Raw genomic sequence first — 24,030 nt, forward strand, 5'->3', positions numbered from 1 at the left:
CAGTTTACTTTTCCCTGTGTCATTCTTTTCCATCGTGTGGATCCAAAATGCCATCAATTGTTCATTAATTAACGGTTCCAAAATAAGGTAAGCAGCAGAGACCGAGACAGAGGCTGTGTGAGGATATGTAGGGTTTTGGTTCTCAGCCTGCAGGTGTACGTGTGGTTCTGGAGGTGACTGTCTTAACCGCTATGGCATCAATGAGGACACAGCTAGTCTATCTTAACCCATTAAGACCTGAAGCCAATTCTACAAATGTCTTCTAAATCCCAACAGTAATCTGTAAAACGTATGTTTCTATATGAGTGGTGCTCAAACTTTTTCATTTCAAGGACCCCCAAAATGATATGAATTTGGCCGCCGACCCCCAACTCAAAATATTTTGTTCCAGGGACCCCCAGAAGCAAATATTTGAGTTAAAAATGTTCGCTTTAAATATATATATATTCAAAGATATGCACACATTTTCAAGATTTTTCAAAAATAGCAGATCTACAAGCTGCTATGAGCTTGTATATCTGCTATTTTCTTAGGTCTTTCTTAGGTATACAGTACATTTGGATTGCAGTAAACTAATTCTAGCTTTTGATTTGTTGGACGTCACGTTAAAACAAAGTACATGTACTACATGCTCTTCACTGAAATAACACGTCAAGGATAAAAACACAATAAAGTCAAAGACTTAGTCCATTGTAGTCCTTATTCTTGCACAGACAAACATTCCAACAAAGAACAGATTACATAAGACACACTAAAAACTATACAGTATATATATTAGGGGTGTCACGATACTCGATACGTATCGAACCGAAAATGACGTACGATACAGTGTATCGAAATCAAAAGCCGTATCGCGATTCAAGGGTAAAAAAATAATAATACTCCGCATGCGCACATCCGATTGCACGTCCGGGTGAAGGCATGCTGGAGCTGCTGTTGTGTTTTTCCGTGCATCGCGCATGCGTGCTTACGACGGGGGAGGAAAAAAAAGACGACACGACAAACCCACACACAGTGCACACCGCAGAGGAGTTTGGAGGAGAGACAGAGAGAGAGACCGCTGTAACGTTGCGTCTGTACTACTACGTTACATTTCACCATGGCCACTGCTGAAGCCAGCGACGGTAATGATGATACACAAACGGAAGAATTGGAAAACCCTCCCGCTTCCTTAAGTCAAAAGTCTGGCAATATTTTGGCTTCCCAGTGAATTATAAGGGCACCCGACGCGTTAACAAAACGGCCACCGTTTGTCGATTATGCTCCACACACACCGTATCCCAGCTCAGGCAACACGTCAAATATGGGGACGCATATTCGCAGGCATCACAAAGACATTGATCTGGCCGGTAAAAGGATGACACAGCCAACAATTCCAGGCTCTTATAGAGCCAAACTCCCACATCTTTCGACCCGCGCTCGACAAATAACCAGCGCAGTTGGGATGTTAATAGCATTAGACATGCGACCCCTTTCAGTGGTGGAGAACACTGGGTTCAATCATTTGATCAGTGTCCTATAAACCACGTTACGAAATGCCAAGCAGATCGCATATGAGCACAAAAGTGTTGCCTGCCTTGTATGAGAAGGTGAAGGCACAAATGATAGAAAGGCTGAGCCATGCAGAATTAATTGCCTTAACTGGAAAGATAATGAGCAGTCTTACCCACATTTAGCAAAGCTCTCCAAACATTATCTTGCTGTTCAAGCAACAAGTGTTGCAAGTGAGAGTGTTCTCAACAGCAGGAGACATTGTGACAGCTCAAAGGAATGCCCTCACTCCAGAAAATGTGAACATGCTCATCTTCTTGAAGAAGAATTTGAAAATAAAAAGTGAATAGTATGGCTTGGCTTATTATTCACATTTCTTGTTTGTTAAAGCTCTTACCTGTTCAAACAATGAACATACTTTAAGAAGTTTAAGAACATGTAGCCAAATAACAGTTGTCTTTGGATCCTTTTTTCTTACATGTTCAACTTTGTATTTATTTAGATTTTATTTAGTTATAGAGCTTCACAAGAATGTTGTTGTTGTAAGGGCATAAAACCCTTTTTGTTATTCTCATTCGATATTATTCAAATAAAAGGGACTTATTGAGAAACATGTGTTTTTCTTTACAAATCAAGACAATAGCCTAAATTAATAATCATATAGCCCTCAAAGCTGAAAAAAAGGACGTTTTAAAAATATGTATCGAAAATCGAATCGAATAGTGGATTAGGCGTATCGTGACACCCCTAATATAATATACATATTAATAACCCATTAAGACCGGGAACGCGTCGGAGTCACTTTAGATTTCTTTGGCTATTCAAAAATAGCAGATATACAAGCTCATAGCGCGGCACCGAGTGCCGCACTATGAGCTTATAGATCTGCTATTTTTGAAAGATCTTAATATTTTTTTTTAATATTCTTTTCCAAAAACTGTTAGGATTTTGATTTTTTTTCAAGAATCGCCTCAGGTCTTAATGGGTTAAACAAATAACCGATTCACAGCATAAATAAATAAATTAAACAAACAAACAATCGTGCTATAAATGTAATGAATTACTGGGCAGTCTCAGCAATTGCTCAGGCCATTGTTTGGCATGTGGTTTTTCCATTATTGTGGTGGAACATCACTTTTAGCTGACTCAGCTCTGCTGCAGGTTTCCTGTGTAAAAGTTAACTGAAAATGTGCCGTAACATCTTAAACGCACAATGACACCGACTTGAACTTATTGTGTCGTGTTTGTTACATTGTCTGCAAGCGAGGTGCAGCAAAGTGACCTGTCAGCAGCATTTCATTTTCATCAAAAACCTTATGGTACACTGCTTTTTGGTGGCAGTGACTCGGTAGATGCAATCAGTTTGTCATATGTAATGGAAAGAAAAAAAAACATGCCATACAATAGTCAAGAGCAGGGGTCTTCGTTTTCAGGCCAAGGACCCCATAGCTGAGAGAGAGATGAAGCAGGGACCCCCTCTATATTGTATAAAATTGTGTTTCAGATTAAACTTTTTTTGTTTACTTGGTCTGCCCTTTTAATCCCTCTACACCTATACCTCTTTGCCAAAAATAGCTGATCTACAAGCTCACAACGCCTCGCAGCGAGGCGTTGTGAGCTTGTAGATCTGCTATTTCTTTTCTCCTCAGAAAAGGGATGCTAGGGTTCAAGTGGTTAGGTAAAAAAAAAAGATCATATCACACAAAGATTTGGCAGACCCCCTCCCCTGTAGTAACTCTGAGGACCCCCTAGAGGTCCCGGACCCCCTGTTGACGACCCCTGGTCAAGAGTATTACTCCGACAATCAGCTTATCTGTCCCCCTTACCTTATCTCACCAGCTCTTATCAATGTTAGAATAACACAGATACCAGATCTCCACCAGGCCGGGGACAGTTTGTTTTCATGCATGTCTGTCTGTCTGTCTGTCAATCCAGACCTAATCTTGCAAATTGCTAGATTGATCGGCACCAAACTTCTTGTGCACACTGCCAGTAGGCTAAGGACTCACTCATCCCCAGATTTTTTTCAAACTGGCCTCATGGTGGCGCTATATCAGTCCAATTTACATTTCGGCCTATAAACTGGCTATAAACTTGGCCTTGAACTGTAGGTTGTACAGTTAAAATTGTCCATTTTCTTATAAATACTTTTTGAATACTCTCCCACAAAGTTTGTCCAAAACTCACAAGTTGCTACACGTTATCTCTGGATCTCTGAAACATGTATCGTACACATTTTTATATTCCATATTGATTGGTGATAAGTGGCTTACAACGTTTGCAGGAGAGGCCAGTTTACAAAGAAAAGCCCCAAATCATGATTGCATTGACCCCAAATTAGAATCTCATAATGAGAGGCCTCCACACAAATGCAGAGCCAAAAGCACCACAAATGTGACAAATGTCAATGTGACCAATCTTCAGCAAATTATGTACACATGATCTTGAGTCATGTGACCAAACTTCGTGTCAAACAGCTTTTTTCCTATTCCGTACTGTTTGCCTGTAATTGGCTTCCAAAATAAGTGGTTATTTTTAACAGAAAATGTTGTATATCATGAACGCAACATCCAAATCAACCATAAATTGAAATAGCATGTTTAGGGGCCTCTCTATTAATAGTGCACTTCCAAAAGCGCTTTCACTTCTGCACTTCCAAAAGCGCTTTCACTTCTTCATCAGGTGCAACTTTTCACAGACGTGAAAAGTTGCACCTGATGATGACTGCAACCCACGACTTAACGCAGCCCACGATAGGCCACCTGGCCTGGTGGAGACATGCACTCCGTGGAGTGCCCCATTCTGTGTAAACCGGGAAAGCATCTGTGTCATTTTAGATGTTTGCGTTGGCTATTCAAAAATAGCAGATATACTAACTCTCAGCGCGTCACTTCGTGCCGTGCTCCTATTTTTGAACATTTTTGAAAAATCTTAAAAGTGTGAGAACTACTGGTTTAGAAGGCATTTGTAGAATCGGCCTCAGGTCTTTAATGGCTTAAAGCTATAAAGGGGAGCATCAGATACTACAGATAACCAGTAGAAGAAAATATTGTTATTTTGCTTCTATCGCTGCTGATCTTCCTGTGAGGCTGTAAAGTGGAGGTCATACACTGTGAGCCACAGCGGAGGCAGCTGGATTATGAAATGTAATCAATTCTGACTCAAGTTATTTGCGCTTTAAATAGAGGAGCTTGTTCCTGCGGGCGGCAGATATTACGCAGCAGCGATTCTGCTTAACTGTTCTGTAGTTTTAGGCATTCTGAGTCTCATATAAACAGAAATCTGCATAATTAAGGCCAAACATGAAATGCAGGAGTATAGGGTGTCTGCATGTCATGATTATCAATATTTGTGTCAAAGGCAGATTACATGTTTCTCTTTACAAGGAGGTAAACGGATGAACGCTTTGCATCGCGACACGAGAGCTTGTAGAGCTGCTATTTTCAAAGAAAACCTGTAGATCGTCTATTTTCAAATATCCGATGTGCTCATATGGCTTGGTCGCTTCTTTTGGGCTTGTTTTCATAGACCTGGTTGCTTATTTCTCTCGTTGGCAACACTGGTTCTGACATCTATGGTGAAGGAAGTGATAGATGGTGATAGATGTTGAGGTCTAGACCCAGTCCTGTACTGGGAACATGGCTTATTGATTCACATTATGGATATTAGGAATATCACATTGAACACACTGGTTCCATTTATGACTGATTGTGTTGACAGGCCGCCTTCCTGTTTTCGAGAGAGTTCCTCCCACATGAATACAGATGCAGCATTTGACTAATTCCTTTTGGTCATGCCAGATATTATATAAGCTATTACTTCCATCCTTTTCACAAACCATTAACCACTTATTATCTCTATTTGTGGGCAAACATTCAGCGAAATAGCATATCTACAAGCTCCCAACCAATAGTGTTAAGTAAGTACATTTACTCAAGTACTGTACTTAAGTACAATTTTGAGTTTTTTTTACTTTACTGGATTATTTTCAATACTTTTACTTCTACTCCACTACATCTCTGAGGCAAATATTGTACTTTTACTCCACTACAATTATTTGAAAACTTTAGTTACTAGTTAGTTTGCAGATATAAATTATTACATTATAAAACATACATTAACCACTTTAGCCCTATTTTATACACAGGCTATTTGAAATTAGCCGATCTGATGCGACGCGTTGTGAGCTTGTAGATCTGCCATTTTCAAACATTGTAGTACTTTTACTTTTAAATGGTAAATGTTGCCCTTTTTATATAGCGCTTTTATCCAAAGCTTTTGGTACTTTAAGTATATTTTGATGCCAATACTTTTGTACTTAACATTTTGAACACAGGCATTTTACTTATAACTGATATTTTTATATTGTGGTATTGGTACTTTTACTTAAGCATAAGTAAGTAAAATATCTGAGTACTTCTTCCACCACTGCTCACAACACGTTGCAATGTGACGCATTGTGAGCCTGTAGATCGGATATGTTCAGCAAAGACCTTTTAGTGTAGAGCGAAAACGAGAGGGGCCCCAAGTATAGAGACCTTGGGGACTCCGATCAACTAAGTATATACGGCTTAAGTGGTTAAAAGCCTCAGACCAATTGCACATGATTGGCATTAGATCTTTAGAATGCAGAGGTCTTTTTCCACGCTCCCTAGCCATCATATTTTGACCGATGCAAGATCGCCATTGGAAACGTTTTTTGTTCGGATCATTATTGTTATCCCCCATGCATATTATTATTATTATTATTACAAATGTACCCTGAGGTACCTGACCCTGGTTCCCATGGTTCTGCTCCCTGGATGCTAGTGTTCTGTAACCTTATCCCCCATCGCACCCTCCCTGCCCTCCCTCCCTCCCTCCCTCCCTCATCCACAGCGTTGGGGTCTAGATTTACTGAGAAAGTAATATGTAAACACACACCCAGGCCAGTTAAAAGCGCTCTTTTTCTTTTTTTTTGGGCAGCTTTATCAAGACTGGTGCGCTGGGCGGCAGATCAAAAGTAGTTAGTTAGCCTGAAGTTATTTTATTCGTTGTGGTTGATGCTTATACGTTGGTCACGAATAAGTACTCCTCTGAGAGTTGGTTCAGTATGAGGAAATGTCACATAAATCTAATCAAAAAGGCACCTAGGGGTGCAAACCCTGTCCACTGTCTCTTGTTCTACGTCTGTCCATTCCTGAGATATGGAATATTATTACTTTTTGACTTTGTCCTTGATGGCGGCCTTTGCCATTTTTGACCCAAATGCTTTTTTAAAGATATATATTTTTTCGCTTTTTCTGCCTTTTATTGATAGTAGATAGACAGAAAATGGGGAGAGAGAGATGGGGAGTGACACGCAGCAAAGGTAGTCGGGATCAGGATTCGAACCAGTGACATGCTGTCAAGCTGCATTGCAGCCTAGGTGCCCGGACTGCAAGGCCAGCGGTCCGGGCCGACCCAAATGTTAATAATCAGTCAGTCTAATGATCATTCTCACCAAGGTTCATAAAAGTAAGTCTGCCCATCCCTCCTTGAGTTTGAAGTTGAGCTAATTTAGAGTTATGATTTACCTAAGGTGTTGCAATAACACTTATGATTTAGTTAATGTGTTGCTATAACACTTATGATTTACTTAATGTGTTTGTGAGTTATGCAAGTTATTGGATGGTTCCTGTCAATCCTTGTCTATTCTTTCCAGATAGACTTGTGTGGGGTGGGGGAGTCGATTCTTTTTCATCTAAATCTATTTTCATCTCACTCACTCTCTCCCATTTATTTTGCATAGCAAAAACATATTGTTGTTCTCTTTAAAAAAAAAATCTCATTCAATTTCATTAATAAAGGAAAAAAATGCGTAATTTTAAGTAATCGAGAATGACACGATATACAGTGTGGCAAGTTTGGCATAGACTGTACAGTTCAGTTGACATCAAATATAATTCATATAAAACATAGAATTACCAAGTCAAAAAAACATGTTACATGTCTTTGGTCCCACACAATCAACTAATTCCCTACCATCTGGCCCTCAAAACCACTGCGTCGCTATAGCATGTAATCTCTTGGGGCAGTTGACAGACTGTACTTTTTAACTAAAAGCGGGGCCTATATCTTAGCCAAATCCTCTTGTAAACAAGGTCATTGATATGATTATGCTCTGGCATCAGTGAGGCTTGTCATGACTTTGATAGCCGCTGCCAAGAGTTCAGGGTGCCTTTGACTGCGCAGGATTTCTTGTGGTGTCACTGGAAAAGGCATTCAGAGTCTATAATTGGTGGAGGCAGGGAGTCCTTTAACTTTGCTTTGGCAAATGTTTGAATGAAAACCCACACTGCTTTCTTAACACATTCAATCCGGGAATGCGTCGGTGTCATTTTAGATGTCTTTGGCTATTCAAAAAAAGCTGATATACAAGCCGAGTGCCGCACTACGAGCTTGTAGATCTGCAGTTTATTTATTTATTGTGAAAATTCATTTTTGAATATATGTCTTTTTAAAGCCAACATTTGTGACTTAAATCTTTGCTTCTGGGGGATCCCTGGAACAAAAATCATATTTTGAGAGGTGGTTCGCGGCCAAATACATATCATTTTGGGTGGTCCTTGACATGAAAAGGTTTTAGAACCTCTGATATAGCAACATACTTTTTTTTTTTTTTAAACTGTTAGGATTTAGAAGACATTTGTAGAATCGGCCTCAGGTCTTACTGGGTTAAGACACTCGCCAGTGAAGAGACACTGGCAGGCTTTTGGTGAGTTGAAGCCAGGATGAGAAAAAAAATCCCACTTGGTACGACCCAGCATATCACTTTATACGACCCAGCATATCAAAGGGATGTGGAGGAAAGAGCTTATGTTTGTCGTTCCATGATTCAACATCGTCATATCAATATGTTGACCTCTATAACATTCTTCTTCAACTATACCATGTCTTATCTGTCGAGTGGATATCTTGTATGTCCAAAACTGTTAACTTTTCAGGATTCAAAAGTATCAAATGTAGCAGATCTAAAAGTTTCGAGCTTGTAGATCTGCTACATTTGATACTTTTGTGACGCTGTAGTATTATCAAGTAGGGCAGTAATTTACGTGTGCGTCACAACTTGGGTTGAATACTCCGTTCTGATTGGTCAACCAAAGCATTCTGCAGCGTGTCATTTCTCAGTCGCAACCACTGCTTTGCCTTTGTTTACATTGAAATGGAAAAACTTAAATGAGCTTGCTTAATGCAGGGGCAGCCATAGCTGAGTGGGTCGAGAGAAGCTGTCTGGGATTCAGAAGGCCTCTGGTTTGACCCAGTCTGTGTCCCTGACCGAAACTCCCCCCCTGTGCTCACAACTGAGCCAGCTGAGAAACCATCTGCTGGGTGCATGCAGAAAAGTAATATCACATCCCAGAGGACCAGTAAATACTCCCTTTCCCTAATCATAGCCGTGTAATAATTATACGAGATTCAGTGAATTACGACGCTAACTAGGCTAATCTTAAAAAGGCTGCAGAGTTGACATTGTTATGCATGAAGTTCCGATGCGATGTGCGAGTGTGGTCTAGCCGACACCAACTCGGGACTCTTGAATCGTTGCCCTCCACACTCTCCTATCTGGCATTGGGGTCTTCAACAGGTGGTCCGAGACCTCTTGGGGGTCCTCAGAGTTACTACCGGGGGGGGGGGGGGGCAGCCAAAATCTTTGCTTTTATACAATAGAGGGGGTCCCTGCTTAATTTCTCTCTCAGCTAGGGGGTCCTTGGCCTGAAAAACGTTGAAGACCCCTGATCTACAGTATTGTTAGCTAAGCTGTCGCACCGCAGTGCATCTACGTAGGTGGTGCAGCTTCTTGCCTTTCCTGGCTTTGCCCTGGGTTGGCTCCCATAGTGTCAGTTTCCTTGCCACTAGTTCTGGGTGCCTGACGCAGTTCCCTGCCAGCCTCATCCTTCTCTCTCTGACTTGTCTGTGACCCGTGGTACAGTAGGTCCCCGTAGACTAGAGGACCACACTTCTGATGTGGTCCTTCCATGTGACACCTAGTGCCATTCTTAGCATTCTTGTGTAGACTCCATCCCAGGCAGTTTCAACTGTAGAATGTTACGGATTTTTGCAAAATCCACCTTTTGATTGATTGATTACTTTATTAGTCAGCACGTGGTACATTAAGGCTAAAAGGATGACACAAGTCCTGGGAACTTGTTTCCACTGTGGTCCTATGTATTCAATTCATCAACACATGGTAGCATAGCATGATTCAGCATCTGACACCTTGTCAGGGTTTTATTTCAGGGTTTTTATGGCCTGCTCCTTAATGTATTTATTTACAGTTAAGCCCACAGCTGGGGCCAGATTGATTGTCCTCTCATGCTACTGTATCTACTGTATTATGATTACTTCTTGAACTCTTGTGGTTAAACTATTATGTTCTGTTCAGTGTCGCCAGATTGTGCGAGAGAAATGAGCAACCAGGTCCATGAAAACAAGCCCAAAAGAAGTGACTACTAGGCCACATGAGTACTTCAAAGATCTACAAGCTCACAACGCGTCGCATTGCGACGCGTTGTGAGCTTGTAGATCTGCTATTTTCAAAAAAATCTTGAGGGGAAAAAAAACATGTAAAATGTGTTGCATATTAACACCACAAATCTGGTACGAGGGTCCCTGACACAAATTATAATTTCAGATGGGGGTCCGTGGACAAATGCACATTCATTTGGGGGTCCTTGACATGAAAATGTTTGAGAACCACTGGTTTAAACTATCGTATATTAAAATTGGCTGAAGGGAGGACAGGGCGGGCGGACCTCTGACTGTTACCATGACTCAGCCTAACTATTTAAGGAGTTCCCAGTGCAGCTATACACCCAAATATGGAGTATGGCATCAGGCGCAAACAAATCACTCGGCTCCATTATGTGCACAAAAGTGTGCATGCCCATATATGGGCATATACTGATGACATCAGGGAACTCCATGAATGGGCATAAAAAGGACAGACTGATAAATACAGAGATCTCCATATATGGGCATATCAGTCAGATTGGCGGTGCGACGTAGATATGGTGGCCCGAAAAATTTGGAAGCAAGCCCAAATAAGCAACTATACTTTATAAACAAGCCCAAAAGCAACCCGCAACTACCAAAATATTTACAAGCAACTTTACAGAGAAACGAGCCTAAAGTCGCTTATAATAAGCAGACCTGGCAACACTGGTTCTGTTGTATTCGGATCGAGTGGGGGGGCAGGCACGTGCCGCCACTTGCTGCCACTTATCAAAGCGTCCGCCCCACAGCAGCACTCTGTTATCTAGCTCTTATCTGACTACAGTAGCTAATGACCTTGGATGGCGATGAGGAAGTGCTCCGGGACCATTATAGTCATTCTAATGAATGGAGACATGCTTTTCATTGTTTACAGTTGTTTGTCAGAGCTGTCATTGTAGCCGCTGCAATCATAATTCTTTAGTCTTCTTTATTCAAATCAATCTGTGATCTTCCATAGACACAATAATATGACTTGCATTTTTTAGACTAAACGACTTGCAAAGAATTCTTATTAAACTAGATTGGCGGGAGTCTCTCGGAATTCTGGGACCCATGTTGACCCCCAATATTCATTGGTAACGCTTAACTAAAAGTTTGGGTCTATGCATTATAATCGCATTGATAATGCATTATAATGAGCTTATAAGGCATTATAACACTCGTTATTGTTCGTAAACACTCGTAAATGTTTACAATCATGTATGACAATTTATAACAACCTGTCCTTTAAGTAAAGTGTTACCTGGTAGTTACAATGTGCTGTTCCACTGAGTTTATAATGCATTATGACCAGCACCATAAACCCGGTTATAAGTTATGCAAAAAAAATCAGACAGTTACCCTTTTTATAGATCATTAAATGCATATATATATATAAGTGTATTATAAATGTGGTTCTAACGCATCATAGACCTGACCTTTAATATATAGTCTTACCGTACTTGTCACCAACCTGTCACCTTATTTGAGCACACTAGTGTTCACGACCATAAACTTCTTGTCCCCAGGTTATGCTGTTCCCCAAAAGCTGCCTGAGTCCCAGTTGGAAGAGAAGGGCTAAAGTCACACCTCTTCCACACGTTCCAACATTTACCACCAACCTCTTCAGCAGCGTGAGCCATGAGCAAGCCCAACTCCCCCAACCTGGCATCCTCAGCTACCCACAGTGTAAGCGCACACACACACACACACACACACACACACACACACACACAGAGACACAGAGACACAGAGACACACAGAGACACACACCCCCCCACACACACGGCTGTCACGATTACAAATTTAAGTTGACAATTAATTGTCACTCAAAATCTATTTAATTGGGTTTTTGGCATTGAACACATTGGAATACATGAATTTAAAAAAATCTGTTTGCCTTTCATGCTTCGTAATCAAAAATTGCACAGGGCAGATGACAAATCACTTAAATATATAAAAATAAATGATTGACATTTTAATAATTTTATGCATGTAAAAATAGCAGAAATAGCTGATCTACAATCTTAAAACGAGTCACAAAGTGACGCGTTGTAAGCTCTGCTATTTCTTCTTCTTTTTAATTGAAAATGTGTCCATTTTTCAACATGGAAACTATTATGCAAAAATAATTGTGATTAGATGATTATGTAATAATTGTGACAGGCACACATACACACATACACACAGTTAACATATTGGGTGCTGTTGTTTAGTCTAATTCCACTGTTTCTCATACTGACGTATTGATGGATATATTTATCACATATGACGTGTGTGATCAGCTGCCATATCTTCCCTGGGGGGTTATATGGCATCTGACTAATCTGCACACAAGCTAAAATGGTAACGGCCATGAATGAACTGGCGTCGCAAGCAAGCAACCTCCCTCCTCAAGAACCAACCACGTCAAACGTGGACAAAACTTGGGTTGTTGCCCGACATGGTCGCTGCAAATGGTTGAGAAGAATTCACAGCTGACTGAGGAGACACATGGGAGTTTAAGCATGGATATCTTATGTTACTTTCTAAGCATTGATATCTAGTGTTACTTTCTAGTTTTTTAGTGTGTTTTTTCTATATTTTTGACTAATCTTATTTATTTTTTTATGTGCATCACTTTACACAGTGGTTTAACGTAACAAAGTACATTTACTCAAGTACTGTACTTAAGTACAATTTTGAGGTATTTTTACTTTACTGGAATATTTCCAATTTTCTGTACTTTTACTTCTACTCCACTACATCTCAGAGGCAAATATTGTATTTTTACTCCACTACAATTATTTAAAAACTTTAGTTACTTTGCAGATATAAATTATTATATTATAAAACATACATTAACCACTTTAGCCCTATTTTATACCGAGGCTTTTACTTGTAACAGAGTATTTTTATATTGTGTGGTATTGCTACTTTTACTTAAGTAAAACATTTGAGTACTTTTTCCACCACTGGTTCCAAACTGCAAATGGTTTAGAAGAATCCACAGCTGAGGAGACGCATGGAGTTTAAGCATTGATATCTCATGTTACTTTCTAGTTTTTTTTTTCTAAATATTTTTTACAGTAATCTCTTCATGTCCTTTTTTTGTTTTTTTGTGCATCACTTTACCTGATATCCTAATGGCCACATATTTGTCTCCTGTCGTCACATCACATTATCTCTGTATGCTGCTGGGTTTTACGCTGCATCAGCTCCTTGAGTCTTTCTTCCTGGCATTGGGAGTGTATGTTTTGGATTGTGCTGTTCTTTCTCTCAGTCAGAGGAGGAGGAGGAGGTGGGCACATACAGATCTAGTCACTGTCTAGCCATGCAGCACGATTACACGCACACAATGAAACGTTGAAATGTCTCTACATGTTACATAGGAAAAAAAGGAGCTGCGAACTGTGGACACGGTTGCTATACACTTTGAAACTGAGAAAACGGCCAGCACACGATAAATGTCTCTCTTTCACGTTGTGTTGACAATGCTGAGGGAAAACCTGTTGGATTGTAATGCGTCCTTTGCTGTGTCCTTGGAGAGGTGTAAATAAAACTATGTGAAAAGGACATTTATGGTGTGCTGGGCTGTTTTCTCAGTTTCATGATATTGTTGAGCCGTATAGCACCCGGAGACTTTTGTTTAACCCATTCAAACCCGGAACGGATCTGTGTAACCACTTTATCCTTATTTTATACTGTGGCTATTCAAAAATAGCAGATATACGAGTTCATAGCACAGAACCGAGTGCTGCGCTATGAGCTTGTTGATCTGCCATTTTTGAAAAATCGTGAAAATGTGTACAAATCTTTGAGAATATGTATATGTATGTGTATATATATATATATGTGTGTGTGTGTATATATATTAGAGATGCGCGGATGGCTTTTTTTGTCACCCAAATCCGCGTTAACAAGTTCATTATCCATCCGCCATCCACCCGCGGTACTTATATCATCCTATTTATAGATCCGCACCAACCGCACCAAATAATTGTTATTTTCCTGACGTTAGTTTTCTTATAAACAGTGTTACTCACCACTGTCGCGATGCAGTGACTGTATACAATCCACAACCATGGTAACAACAAGCGCACGTCTTCATTAAGTTACTTTCGCTTTCAACCACTTTGTTGCCATGTCAGCTTTTTATAAGCTTTTTATAAGCGACTTTTAAAATAATAAACTTTATTTATATAGCACCTTTCATGACATAAATGCAGCTCAAAGTGCTTTACAGAAAAAGAAAGAAAGTGAAAACAAAACACAGAGCAAAAACAATGCTCTGTGTTGCGACTTTTGGGCTTGTTTGGCACTTGTTTTGGGCTTGTTTTCATAGACCTGGCTACTTATTTCTCTCGCAACCTGGCAACACTGGCTGCCTGTAAAGCAACATGTCGTGAGCGGCTATTTTTTGCCTGGTGTAAAATGACGTAATATTAAAATACTACAAACGCACACACGGTGAAATTTAGTGCTTTTTAAAAGCTATTATAGGCCTATAGATTGATATCATTAATTTAATTCCCGCATTATTTCACCCGCGGTTTATCCAATATGAATTAATAATTATATTTGATTGACCCAAATCCACCCAAACTGCGGTTAACTGCGGCAACCGCGGCTAAAACCGCGATCCGCGCATCTCTAATATATATATATATTTTTTTCCCTTTTTTTTTTTTGCAAAATCTTTTTTACTCAAATCTTTGCTTCTGTGGGGTCCATATTTTGAGATGGGAATCCGCGGCCAAATGCATATCATTTTGGGGGTCCTTGACATGAAAAAGTTTGAGAACCAATGATATTATAGCAACAAAAGTTTTTTTCAAAAAAGTTTAGAAGACATTTGTAAAATATGTATTCAAAGATTTGCAAAACAAATCACGATTTTTAAAAAATAGCCCAAAAAAATCTAAAAATGACAGATGCGTTCCCGGATTGAAGGGGTTAATCTGGAGTGTTGCGGGCATTGCTTTCTCTCGGATATACATTTTGAAACCTTACTTGTTGCTATACTTGGAAGTGGAGGACGTCATACGTTGCACAACTGAAAAGGCATCCTTCTCCTTTTTCTTCAGTGTGGCAGTTTTGTATGCCAGTGTGCTGGACATACAAAAATAACATGCTTGAACATAGCATTCTGAAGAAGCATACTGTAATTTACATGGCTGCTGTAATACACTGGCCCAGTGGCCGGCCTGCCGGCCTGTGGTACGGTCAGTGTTACTGGCCAAAGAAAGCACTGTTTCTTCCCCCTCAAGGGGGCTCTCTCTCTCAAGAAGATCACATTAGAGGCGCCATTATGTTGCTGAGGCAAATGCAGACTGTTAACCTTTTTATATCCGTTAAATTAATACTAGTCTGGTTTTTGCACAGTCAAAACCGGAACGTCTTAACCCATTAAGACGTGAACGCATCTGTGTCATTTTAAGATTTCTTTGGATATTCAAAAAATAGCTCATAAATAGCTCATAGCGCGGCACTCAGAGCTTGTATATCTGCTATTTGTGAAGAAAAAAAAAGTGTGTGCAAACTTTGAATATATCTATCTATCTGTCTGTCTGTCTAATATAATTTTGGGGGTCCTTGACATGAAAGAAGTTTGAGAACCACTGATATATAGTAACTTAAGTGTTTTCAGAAAACTGTTAGGATTTAGAAGACATTTGTAGAATCCCCCAGAAGCAAAGATTTCAGTTACAAATCTTCGCTTTAAAATATATATATATATTCAAAGATTTGCACACATGTTCAAGATTTTTAAAAAAATAGCAGATCTACAAGCTCATAGCGAGGCACAGAGTGCCGCGCTATGATCTTGTAGATCTGCTACCCATTAAGATCTGTCTTAATGGGTTAAGACTAGACAGACCTCTCCAGAGAGACCGAGACACTTCTCCCTGTTCCCTTATTAAGCCCGGAGTTATACGCAGATCTACACAGTAACGGATCTAAAAGCTCAGTTTGTAGATCTGCTATTTTCGGTGTGCGGCACAGTGCTCAACAAGGTGCATCAAGCCCTAGACCTGAGGCTGATTCTACAAATCGTGTACAAATCGTGTAGATCGTCTAGCAAATCATGCTCGGGTTCTTCATCGTTTTTTCAGGCCAAGGACCCCTTAGCTGAGAGCGTGAGATGAAGCAGGGACCCCCACTACAAATTGTATAACATTTTGTTACAGATTCAACTGTTTGACAGCGCTATCATCAGTGTTGTGCCACAACACAACACGGAAATTATTAGTATTTTTATGTTAATTTCAGCCATTTAATCACTTAAACCCTCAATACTTAGTGATCTTTGGCTCTGTACGTTCTGCTCCTTTTTCCCTCTACACCAAACCTCTTTGCCGAAAATAGCTGATCTACAAGCTCACTTGTAGAGCTTGTAGATCTGCTATTTTCGGCTAATATTCCCCTCAGAATAGGGATGGTAGGGTTCAAGTTAGAGATGCACCGATTAATCGGCCGCCGATTTAAAAAAAGCAGGTTTTAGGTCAAACCGGCTGGATCGGTGCTCGGCCGGTCACTGTCATAAATTCCTATTTTATGCCGGTCAAATTGATACTGCATGGGCACTGCGCAGCAACAGCATGATGATCAAATCGTGCGAGTCGACTCTGTAAACATTAGCAAGAAGTGACAGCCTACAGATGGTGCTGATTACCTTTGAAATATAAGGATACATATATCGAATATATATATTATGGAATACATTATATATTCCATAATGCTGCGCGCAGTTATAGCCTAGTCAATGACAGTCGGTCGGTCAATCACTGAGTTTAAAGGCAGTAAGTGCGTAACTAGGCTTCTCAGACGGTCCATGCAGTTGAAGTTAGTTTCACTTTCAGTGGCAGATCTACAAGCTCATGAGCTTGTAGATCTGCTATTTTTGGCTTAAGTCCTCCTAAAAAATGGGATGCTAGTGGTTAATGTAAAAAATATCATATCACACAAAGATTTGGCGGCCCCCCTGTAGTAACTCTGAGGACCCCTAGGGGTCCCGGACCCCCTGTTGAAGACCCCATGACTATTGACATAAGGTACATTTCTCACCTTAAACAATTAAATGCAGACATACATGCTATGTGTCTGAATGGGAAAACCGTATTTATTTATTTTTGCTTTTAGTCAAAATACGTTTTTTTTTTTTGCATTAAGATATAGTTCGTGCAGAACGAGATGACGCTGGTTGCTTGTTTCTTCCACAGACGCCAGGTTCTGTGAGAAACAAGCAACCAGCGTCATCTCGTTCTGCACGAACGGTAGCTCGTTCGCGACATTCAGTGCATGTTTGAGTATCATGAGACTCCACGATGAGCAGTAGTAGAGAAAAAACTAACTTTCCATCGGTTGTAATAGACGATTTTCACTCTTACACGGGCTCCCATTATGCCAACGGAGGGGGTCGCCAGACTGGACGACAGGGGACTCAGTTGTTTAGTTCTTAGATAGAAAATCGGTATCGGTAAAACCGGTATCGGCAGGTCAGACTTAAAAAAAAAACGGTAATCGGTATCGGCCAAGGATTTTTCAATCAGTGCATCTCTAGTTCAAGTGGTTCAAGTTTAATAACTCCGACGAGGACCCCCCTAGGGGTCCCTGACCCCCTGTTTAAGACCCCTGCTTTTGCTACTATGTTCACTTCACTCCACTGCAGGAAATGCCTGCTTTCCCTGACGTCTGCGTTTTTTTTGCCCCAGCGTCCAGTCAGCTGCTTCCTCTCCTCTCCTCTCCTCTCTGTCGTTGCACAATCACTCGGCCGTCCAGACGACCCCCTGCGGGGGGCCGCCTGGCCTGGCCTGCCTGCCCGACTCCTCCTGGGAGGTGGACGCTATCTGGTCACAAACAACCGAGAGGGAAGGCACTGCGTGAGTCCCTGTCTGAAACCCTACCCCACCCACTCAATTCTGCAAAACACTGTGCAGGAAATGAAGTGGGAACGTTTTGACATTCTTAGAGCGCCTTCCCTAGAAACAGAAAAGATCAAAATGCTTGTTCTATGAAAGTCTGAAGTCGATGCAAATTGACGGCTACGGTAATGCAATACAAGAAGAGAAACCTGTGTGTAAGAGCTTTTTGTTTAGCTCAGGAAAACGGTGTCCTTTAAAGGGCAAGACCACTTTGGTAGAGGTTTGGGTTGTGTAGTTACCTTGCCATGATCTCCAAAGGTGGTCATGAAATCGAAAATAATTGCTCCATTGATTAGAAATGAATAATTCAAAAATAAGCTCCTCATTGACTTACATTGTACAGTGAACAGCTCTCAAAGTCACTCTTTTAGCACGTAAACTAACGTATTCAAAGTTGATTCAGACTATATAGAACATCACCAAACCCAGTAAATACTATTTGAAGTTCCGGATCCGCGGATCCATTCCGGGTTTTCTTCCTAATAAAAATGGAAAAATCAACACTAAGTTAACATTTTTATTAAAAAAAGCAAACCGTACTGGGTGGTACTATATAGTCTAAATCAACTTTGTATACGTTCGTTTACATGCTAAAAGAGTGACTGAGAGCTGTTTCACCGTACAATGTAGGTCGATGAGGAGCATATATAGAATTATCCATTTCTAATCAATGGAGCAATTATATTTTATATCTTGTCCACCTTTTTGGAGTTGTATTCAAGGGCAAGACTACTTTGGTAGAGGTTTGGGTTGTGTACTTTGCCTTGCCATGATGCAACAAAATATGATCATCTGCTGCAGATGCTGCACCTTTATTTGACCCTGGCAATTACGATCCCATAACGTTTGACATATCATGCTGCTTTTATTTCAGTTGCACAATCGGTATGTCATTTTTTAGTTTCAGTCTTTCTCAGCTGCCATAAAGATTTATCATTTATGGATTAAAGTTCTCAGTCGCCACGACTGGTTTCAGTCGTGGCGTGGATTCCATAGACGCCAGCATGTCTTCTATGGAAGCATGTTGCGCAGCAAAAATAGCCTGATCTACAAGCGAGAGCTTGTAGATCGGCTGTTTTTGGTTATTATTTTAAGATTATAGCATTTGTAGTGGTCAAACTCGCAATATGTTCAGAGGCATCTTCCATAAAATCTTAATGGTCTCGGCTATTTCATATAAAATGCAAAGGTTAAAGCTTCAATCTGTGATTTCTTCACCTGGTTACTTGGCAGTATGTAGAACAGTAGGAACAATATTACTAAAACATCATAATTGTACATATTGTGTTAATTGTTTAGGAATCAACGCATGCTAGTGCACATTAGGACTTGGTCATGCAAACATTTTCAGTTGTGAGATTTAATTTTGCTTTAATCCAGGTATCTGTTTTTATTGAGAGTTTATTACCAGTATCTTATTGAGATGGTCAGCCATATTTTGATTTCAACCAGAATATGAATTGGCTAGGATGAAATGCATGGTATATACTAACTAACGAACAGATAAAACTGTTTGCTGTATGACAGCGCCTTAGCAGTCATTGGCTGTTCTCTTTGCTTTTCCTCTCCCAAAGTTAATCATTATCTCCATAACTGTGTATGAGTGGGTCTTGTCTGTACATGTGTATATGTGAGGCGCAGGGAGAGTTCAGATAATGCCTCTGTTTGGTTTTTCGGATGGGCTGAAGTTGTGAAACCGTGTGATAGCCTCTTCCTGCCGTTGAGGAGATTCCCTAGTCATGTGACAAGGGAAGTGGAACGGGGAACGTACAGCGTTGAGGTCTAAAAAAAACAACTGCTCATCGTGTCTAGGTTGATATTTTTATCTTTTCACCCAGGAAAAGCTAAAGTCCTCGCCCTATATTTAGCCAGGGTCGACGTAACACAACCTATATGGAACTTGATGGAGTTCCTGTACACAGCAAAGGTGAGTTTGTACTGGTTGAACACAAAGAACTGACCATCATGGTTATAGGATTCACCATAATGGAAGAATCCCAAGTATGTCTTTTTTTTTGGTCATTGGACCTTCTCCTTTTGTGGCAACGGTATTGAATCTTTTGGTTGTCAGGCTTTCAAGCAATCTGCTGTATGTCACAATTTGTTGATTATTGACAGTTGTAGGTTTTACGTGATCGTTCTGAATGAATGTGGTCCCTTTGAGTAACATCAGGCGTAACATTAACTTAGCCGTTGTTGGTTAAGTTCCTGTCCAGTTCCTGTGCGTTTGGTGGATGCATGGCACGTGCTGTTGTGTGGTGCTTGTGACACACTAGTATTGGGTTCCCATAAACTGAGGTAATAATTACTTCTCAGTGTTGTCTTAACCCATTCAAACCGGGAAAGCGTCCGTATAATTTTAGATTTTAGCTATATTTTAACCACTTTAACCATGATTTTATACTTTGGCTATTCAAAAATAGCAGATCTACAAGCTCATAGTGCAGCACTAATCGTGAAAATTGGCGCAAATCTCAACCCCTTCACTTTAGATTTCTTTGGCTATTCAAAAATAGCAGATCTACAAGCTCATAGCGCGGCACTATGACGCGCTATGAGCTTGTAGATCTGCGGCGGCGGCCAAGTACATATAATTTTGGGGGTCCTTGACATGAAAAAGTTTGAGCACCACTGATATTATACCAACATACGTCTTTTTTCAGAAAATTCTTGGAAGACATTTGTAGGATGGGCCTCAGGTCTGAATGGGTTAAAGGTGTCCTGGATTACTTATGCCAGGAGCCTGGAGCCCACAGGGTGAGGTCTCTGAGCAGGAGAACACTGTGTGCCTCTCCTAAAACCCATTAAGACCCGAGGCAGATTCTAAAAATACCTTCTAAATGAGTCGTTCTCACACTTTCAAGATTAAAAAAAATGAAATCAAAAATGGCATATGTACAAGCTCACAGCGCTATTTTGAATAGCCAATAGCTATTTGATTTTTCGATTTTCTTACCTTTTTCAAGTAGTCACAGAATATTTATCTCCAGTATGATCGATCCCCTGATGGTTGCTAATCACAGCGGGTTTCACTGTGCTTCCGCAAAAAAATAAATGTCATCGCGACCTCCTGTTCAATTTTATACGCCTTTGAAAATAGCATGTCTCGGCCAAAAATACACAGTAAAAAAAAAAGTACACAGGAGCCGAGATACAGCCTTTTTAAGTAATAAGTTAAAGAAGTGACTGGAGCAGCAAATCTTCGGATCACGATATCTTAGGTTCTGAACGTTTAACTTTTTCTCTTTTTTTGATTAAACTAAAACGGTATTTTTAAAATAAAATGTTAACTGCAAGTATGAGAGAGTGAACTGCAAGTATGAGAGAGTGGGATTTCTTTTCAAGTTCCCAGCGCTGTTTAGGTTTAAATATCGACGCTTTAAAGCTGTAATTGCCAGGGTCAAGTAACTTCCCTCTTCTACCCCTGATTTGAACCCGCCGTTCCCTGCGCAAAAAAAATATACCACTGAGCTAATAGAGCCGGCCTGCTTGTTCAGAGGATATATTGAATCTTGCCCATCAGGTTAAAAATTTGTGTCAGATCCTGTGTCTAGGTCAGACGTGACCTTTGACACAATCTAAATGTCTCAATAGAAGAGCAGGCAGACAAAATGCAACCACCCCAATTGTATTAACATACTCTACCATACAGATTATATAAGTTATATTGTATTAACATTAAAAAATAAGGTTTCATTGTGCTGCTTTTAGTGTGTCTGACTAATATGGAGCATCCATGATCACCATCTCTGGAATTGAGAAAAGGTAGATAAGCTGAAAACAAGATGTCAAGGGTCTGTATTAATAACTACGCCAATACCACTTCCTTCAGCTCTGACATGACTCTGCCACCCTCATACTGTACAGTACTCCACGAGGGTACAGATGGAACCAAATGGACCCGTGCTCCATGTATTTGTACCCGTCCTTAAGCTTTTAGCCAAAATATGTTGCTAGAAGTTTAACATATTGCAACTCTGGTGGTTCTAGCCTAGAACCAGTGGTGTTTCTTGATCCAGCTCTCTGTTTTATCTTTGGCGTTTCTCTCTATCGCTGGTTGTCTGTCTGTGAGAATGATCTCCCCGCTCCGAGCGAGCAGCTCGGTAATGTTACATCGCAATCTAAATTTTAATTATACAGATGGAACCAAATGGACCCGTGGTCCATGTTTTTGTACCACCCGCTCATATTGAGCATAGGTCCTCAGTAAATCGTTTATGAACAGCTGAAATAAGTTTGTGTGGCTCAGCCTCTGCATGGGCTTATGTGTGTGTTGTCTTGTGCTGCTGCTTGTTGGAGGCGGAGCTGTCAGCTGTGTGTGTGGGTGTGTGTGTGTGTATATGAGTGTAGTGGCCGTCCTCTTCACGTTGGTCGCACTTATTTTTTTACCGTTTCTTGATAAAAAAACATATCTTATTTTTATGGGTTGCCAATGCGTGACCCCAACGGCACCTTCCCGCGACCCCACATTAGTTAGAGAACCGTTTGGTTAGACAGTTAAACTTGGACACAAGGGTTAGGGTAAATGCCTTTTTACAGTATGATAATGTTCAGACAAGCTGTGCATTACTAAAATAGGCCCCCGGCCGCTCACAACAGTTTGTGTGGACATCATGAAGCTGCAGCCCCAACAGCTCATATATTACTGTACATGAGCTCTGTAACATCCGCTGCTGCTGTCTCCCCTTCCCGTTCCAAGTGCTGACGGCGTGTGATTTGATCCCCACTGTATACGACACACCATACAGATGATCCATAACTCAGGCCTCTCTCTATATGTAGCCGTACTCAGTGGTGTGTTCTACTGCTACAGTATATACGTAGTATGTATGACGTGAAATTTTGTTTTGAAAAAAAGTGTAGCCCTCTACTAACCATCAGTGGTGTAAAGTAACTAAGTGCATTTACTAAAGTACTGTACTTGAGTACAATTTGGAGGTATTTTTTACATTACTGGAGTATTTTCTGTACTTTTATTTCTAGTCCACTACATCTCTGAGGCAAATATTGTACTTTTACTCCACTACAATTATTTGAAAACTTTAGTTACTAGTTACTTTGTAGATTTTGATTATTATTTTTTATTTATTTTGGCCATAGCCGATCTACAAGCTCACAATGACTGTTTATACATTTTGAACTTCTGAAATGGGACATTCTGCACAAGGAGTACTTTTACTTTTGGTACTTTAAGTACATTTTGATACCAACACTTTTGTACTTTTACTCAAGTAGGCTATTGAATTCCGGACTTTTACTTACGTAAAACATGCGAGTACTTTTACTACCCACTGCTAACCATTTAATCCATTGACCACACACATGTCATGCAGGGAATGATAATCGTCATGCCCGCCGAAAAAACCTAGAAAACACCACTGGCCGACGTGGCCGTCCAGTGCATGTCCTGCCGTGCCCTCAGCACTAATGTACATTTAATGTTCAATGTTGGTTGGCATGTTGGCTCACCCACAAAACACTCCTTGAAATAGTTCAGATGAAGTGGAAGGACATTTCTGTTTCCTTTTTCATAGAGCTCTTTAACGCATTCGATCCGGGATTGCATCTATGTCATTTTAAGATTTCTTTGGCTATTCAAAAATAGCAGATCTACAAGCTCATAGTGCGGCACGGAGTGCCGCGCTACGAGCTTGTAGATCTGCCATTTCTTTTTTTAATCGTGAAAATGTGTGCAAATCTTCACAAATGTCTTCTAAATCCTAACAGTTTTCTGAAAAACGTATGTTGCTATAATATCAGTGGTTATCAAACTTTCATGTCAAGGACCTCCCAAAATTATATGTATTTGGCCACCAACACATCAAAATTTGTTGTTTCAGGGGCCCTCCCCAGAAGCAAAGATTTTAGTTAAAAATGTTGTTTAAAAGAATTTTGGTATTCAAAGATTTGCACAAAAAGATTTTTAGTATAAAATAGTATAAAATAAATAAGTATAAAATAATCTAAAATCCCGGATTCAATGGGTTAAACTCCAAATGTGCCAGATTATGTTTTATATACAGTATATATATATATATATTTTTTTTTTCCTTCCCCTGGCTCTTCGGGGTTGATTTCCTGAATCCAATCGATATGATTCTAAATGGGGAAGCTGCAATTTGTACCCGACGTCCTCCCTCAA

The 24,030-nt window shown here is 40.3% G+C and overlaps 2 protein-coding genes across 4 annotated transcripts in view; both read left to right on the forward strand.

Annotated features, from left to right (window-relative positions):
• The window catches only part of slc4a2b (solute carrier family 4 member 2b), an 84,052-nt gene that overhangs the window by 18,631 nt on the left and 41,391 nt on the right, over nt 1–24,030 (forward strand). For all 3 annotated transcript variants that reach the window (XM_080417141.1, XM_080417142.1, XM_080417143.1), the window contains exon 3: nt 11,514–11,673. In XM_080417141.1, coding sequence (XP_080273267.1) covers nt 11,626–11,673 — 48 coding nt within the window. In that variant the 5' untranslated portion in view covers nt 11,514–11,625. The remainder of the gene's footprint in view (nt 1–11,513; nt 11,674–24,030) is intronic.
• LOC308076720 (B-type lectin plumieribetin-like) overlaps nt 1–24,030 on the forward strand; it is an 87,557-nt gene that overhangs the window by 1,843 nt on the left and 61,684 nt on the right. The window lies entirely within an intron of this gene.

Source organism: Gymnoscopelus braueri (genome assembly GCF_963280865.1).
Source record: "Gymnoscopelus braueri genome assembly, chromosome: 21".
Lineage (NCBI taxonomy): Eukaryota > Metazoa > Chordata > Actinopteri > Myctophiformes > Myctophidae > Gymnoscopelus > Gymnoscopelus braueri.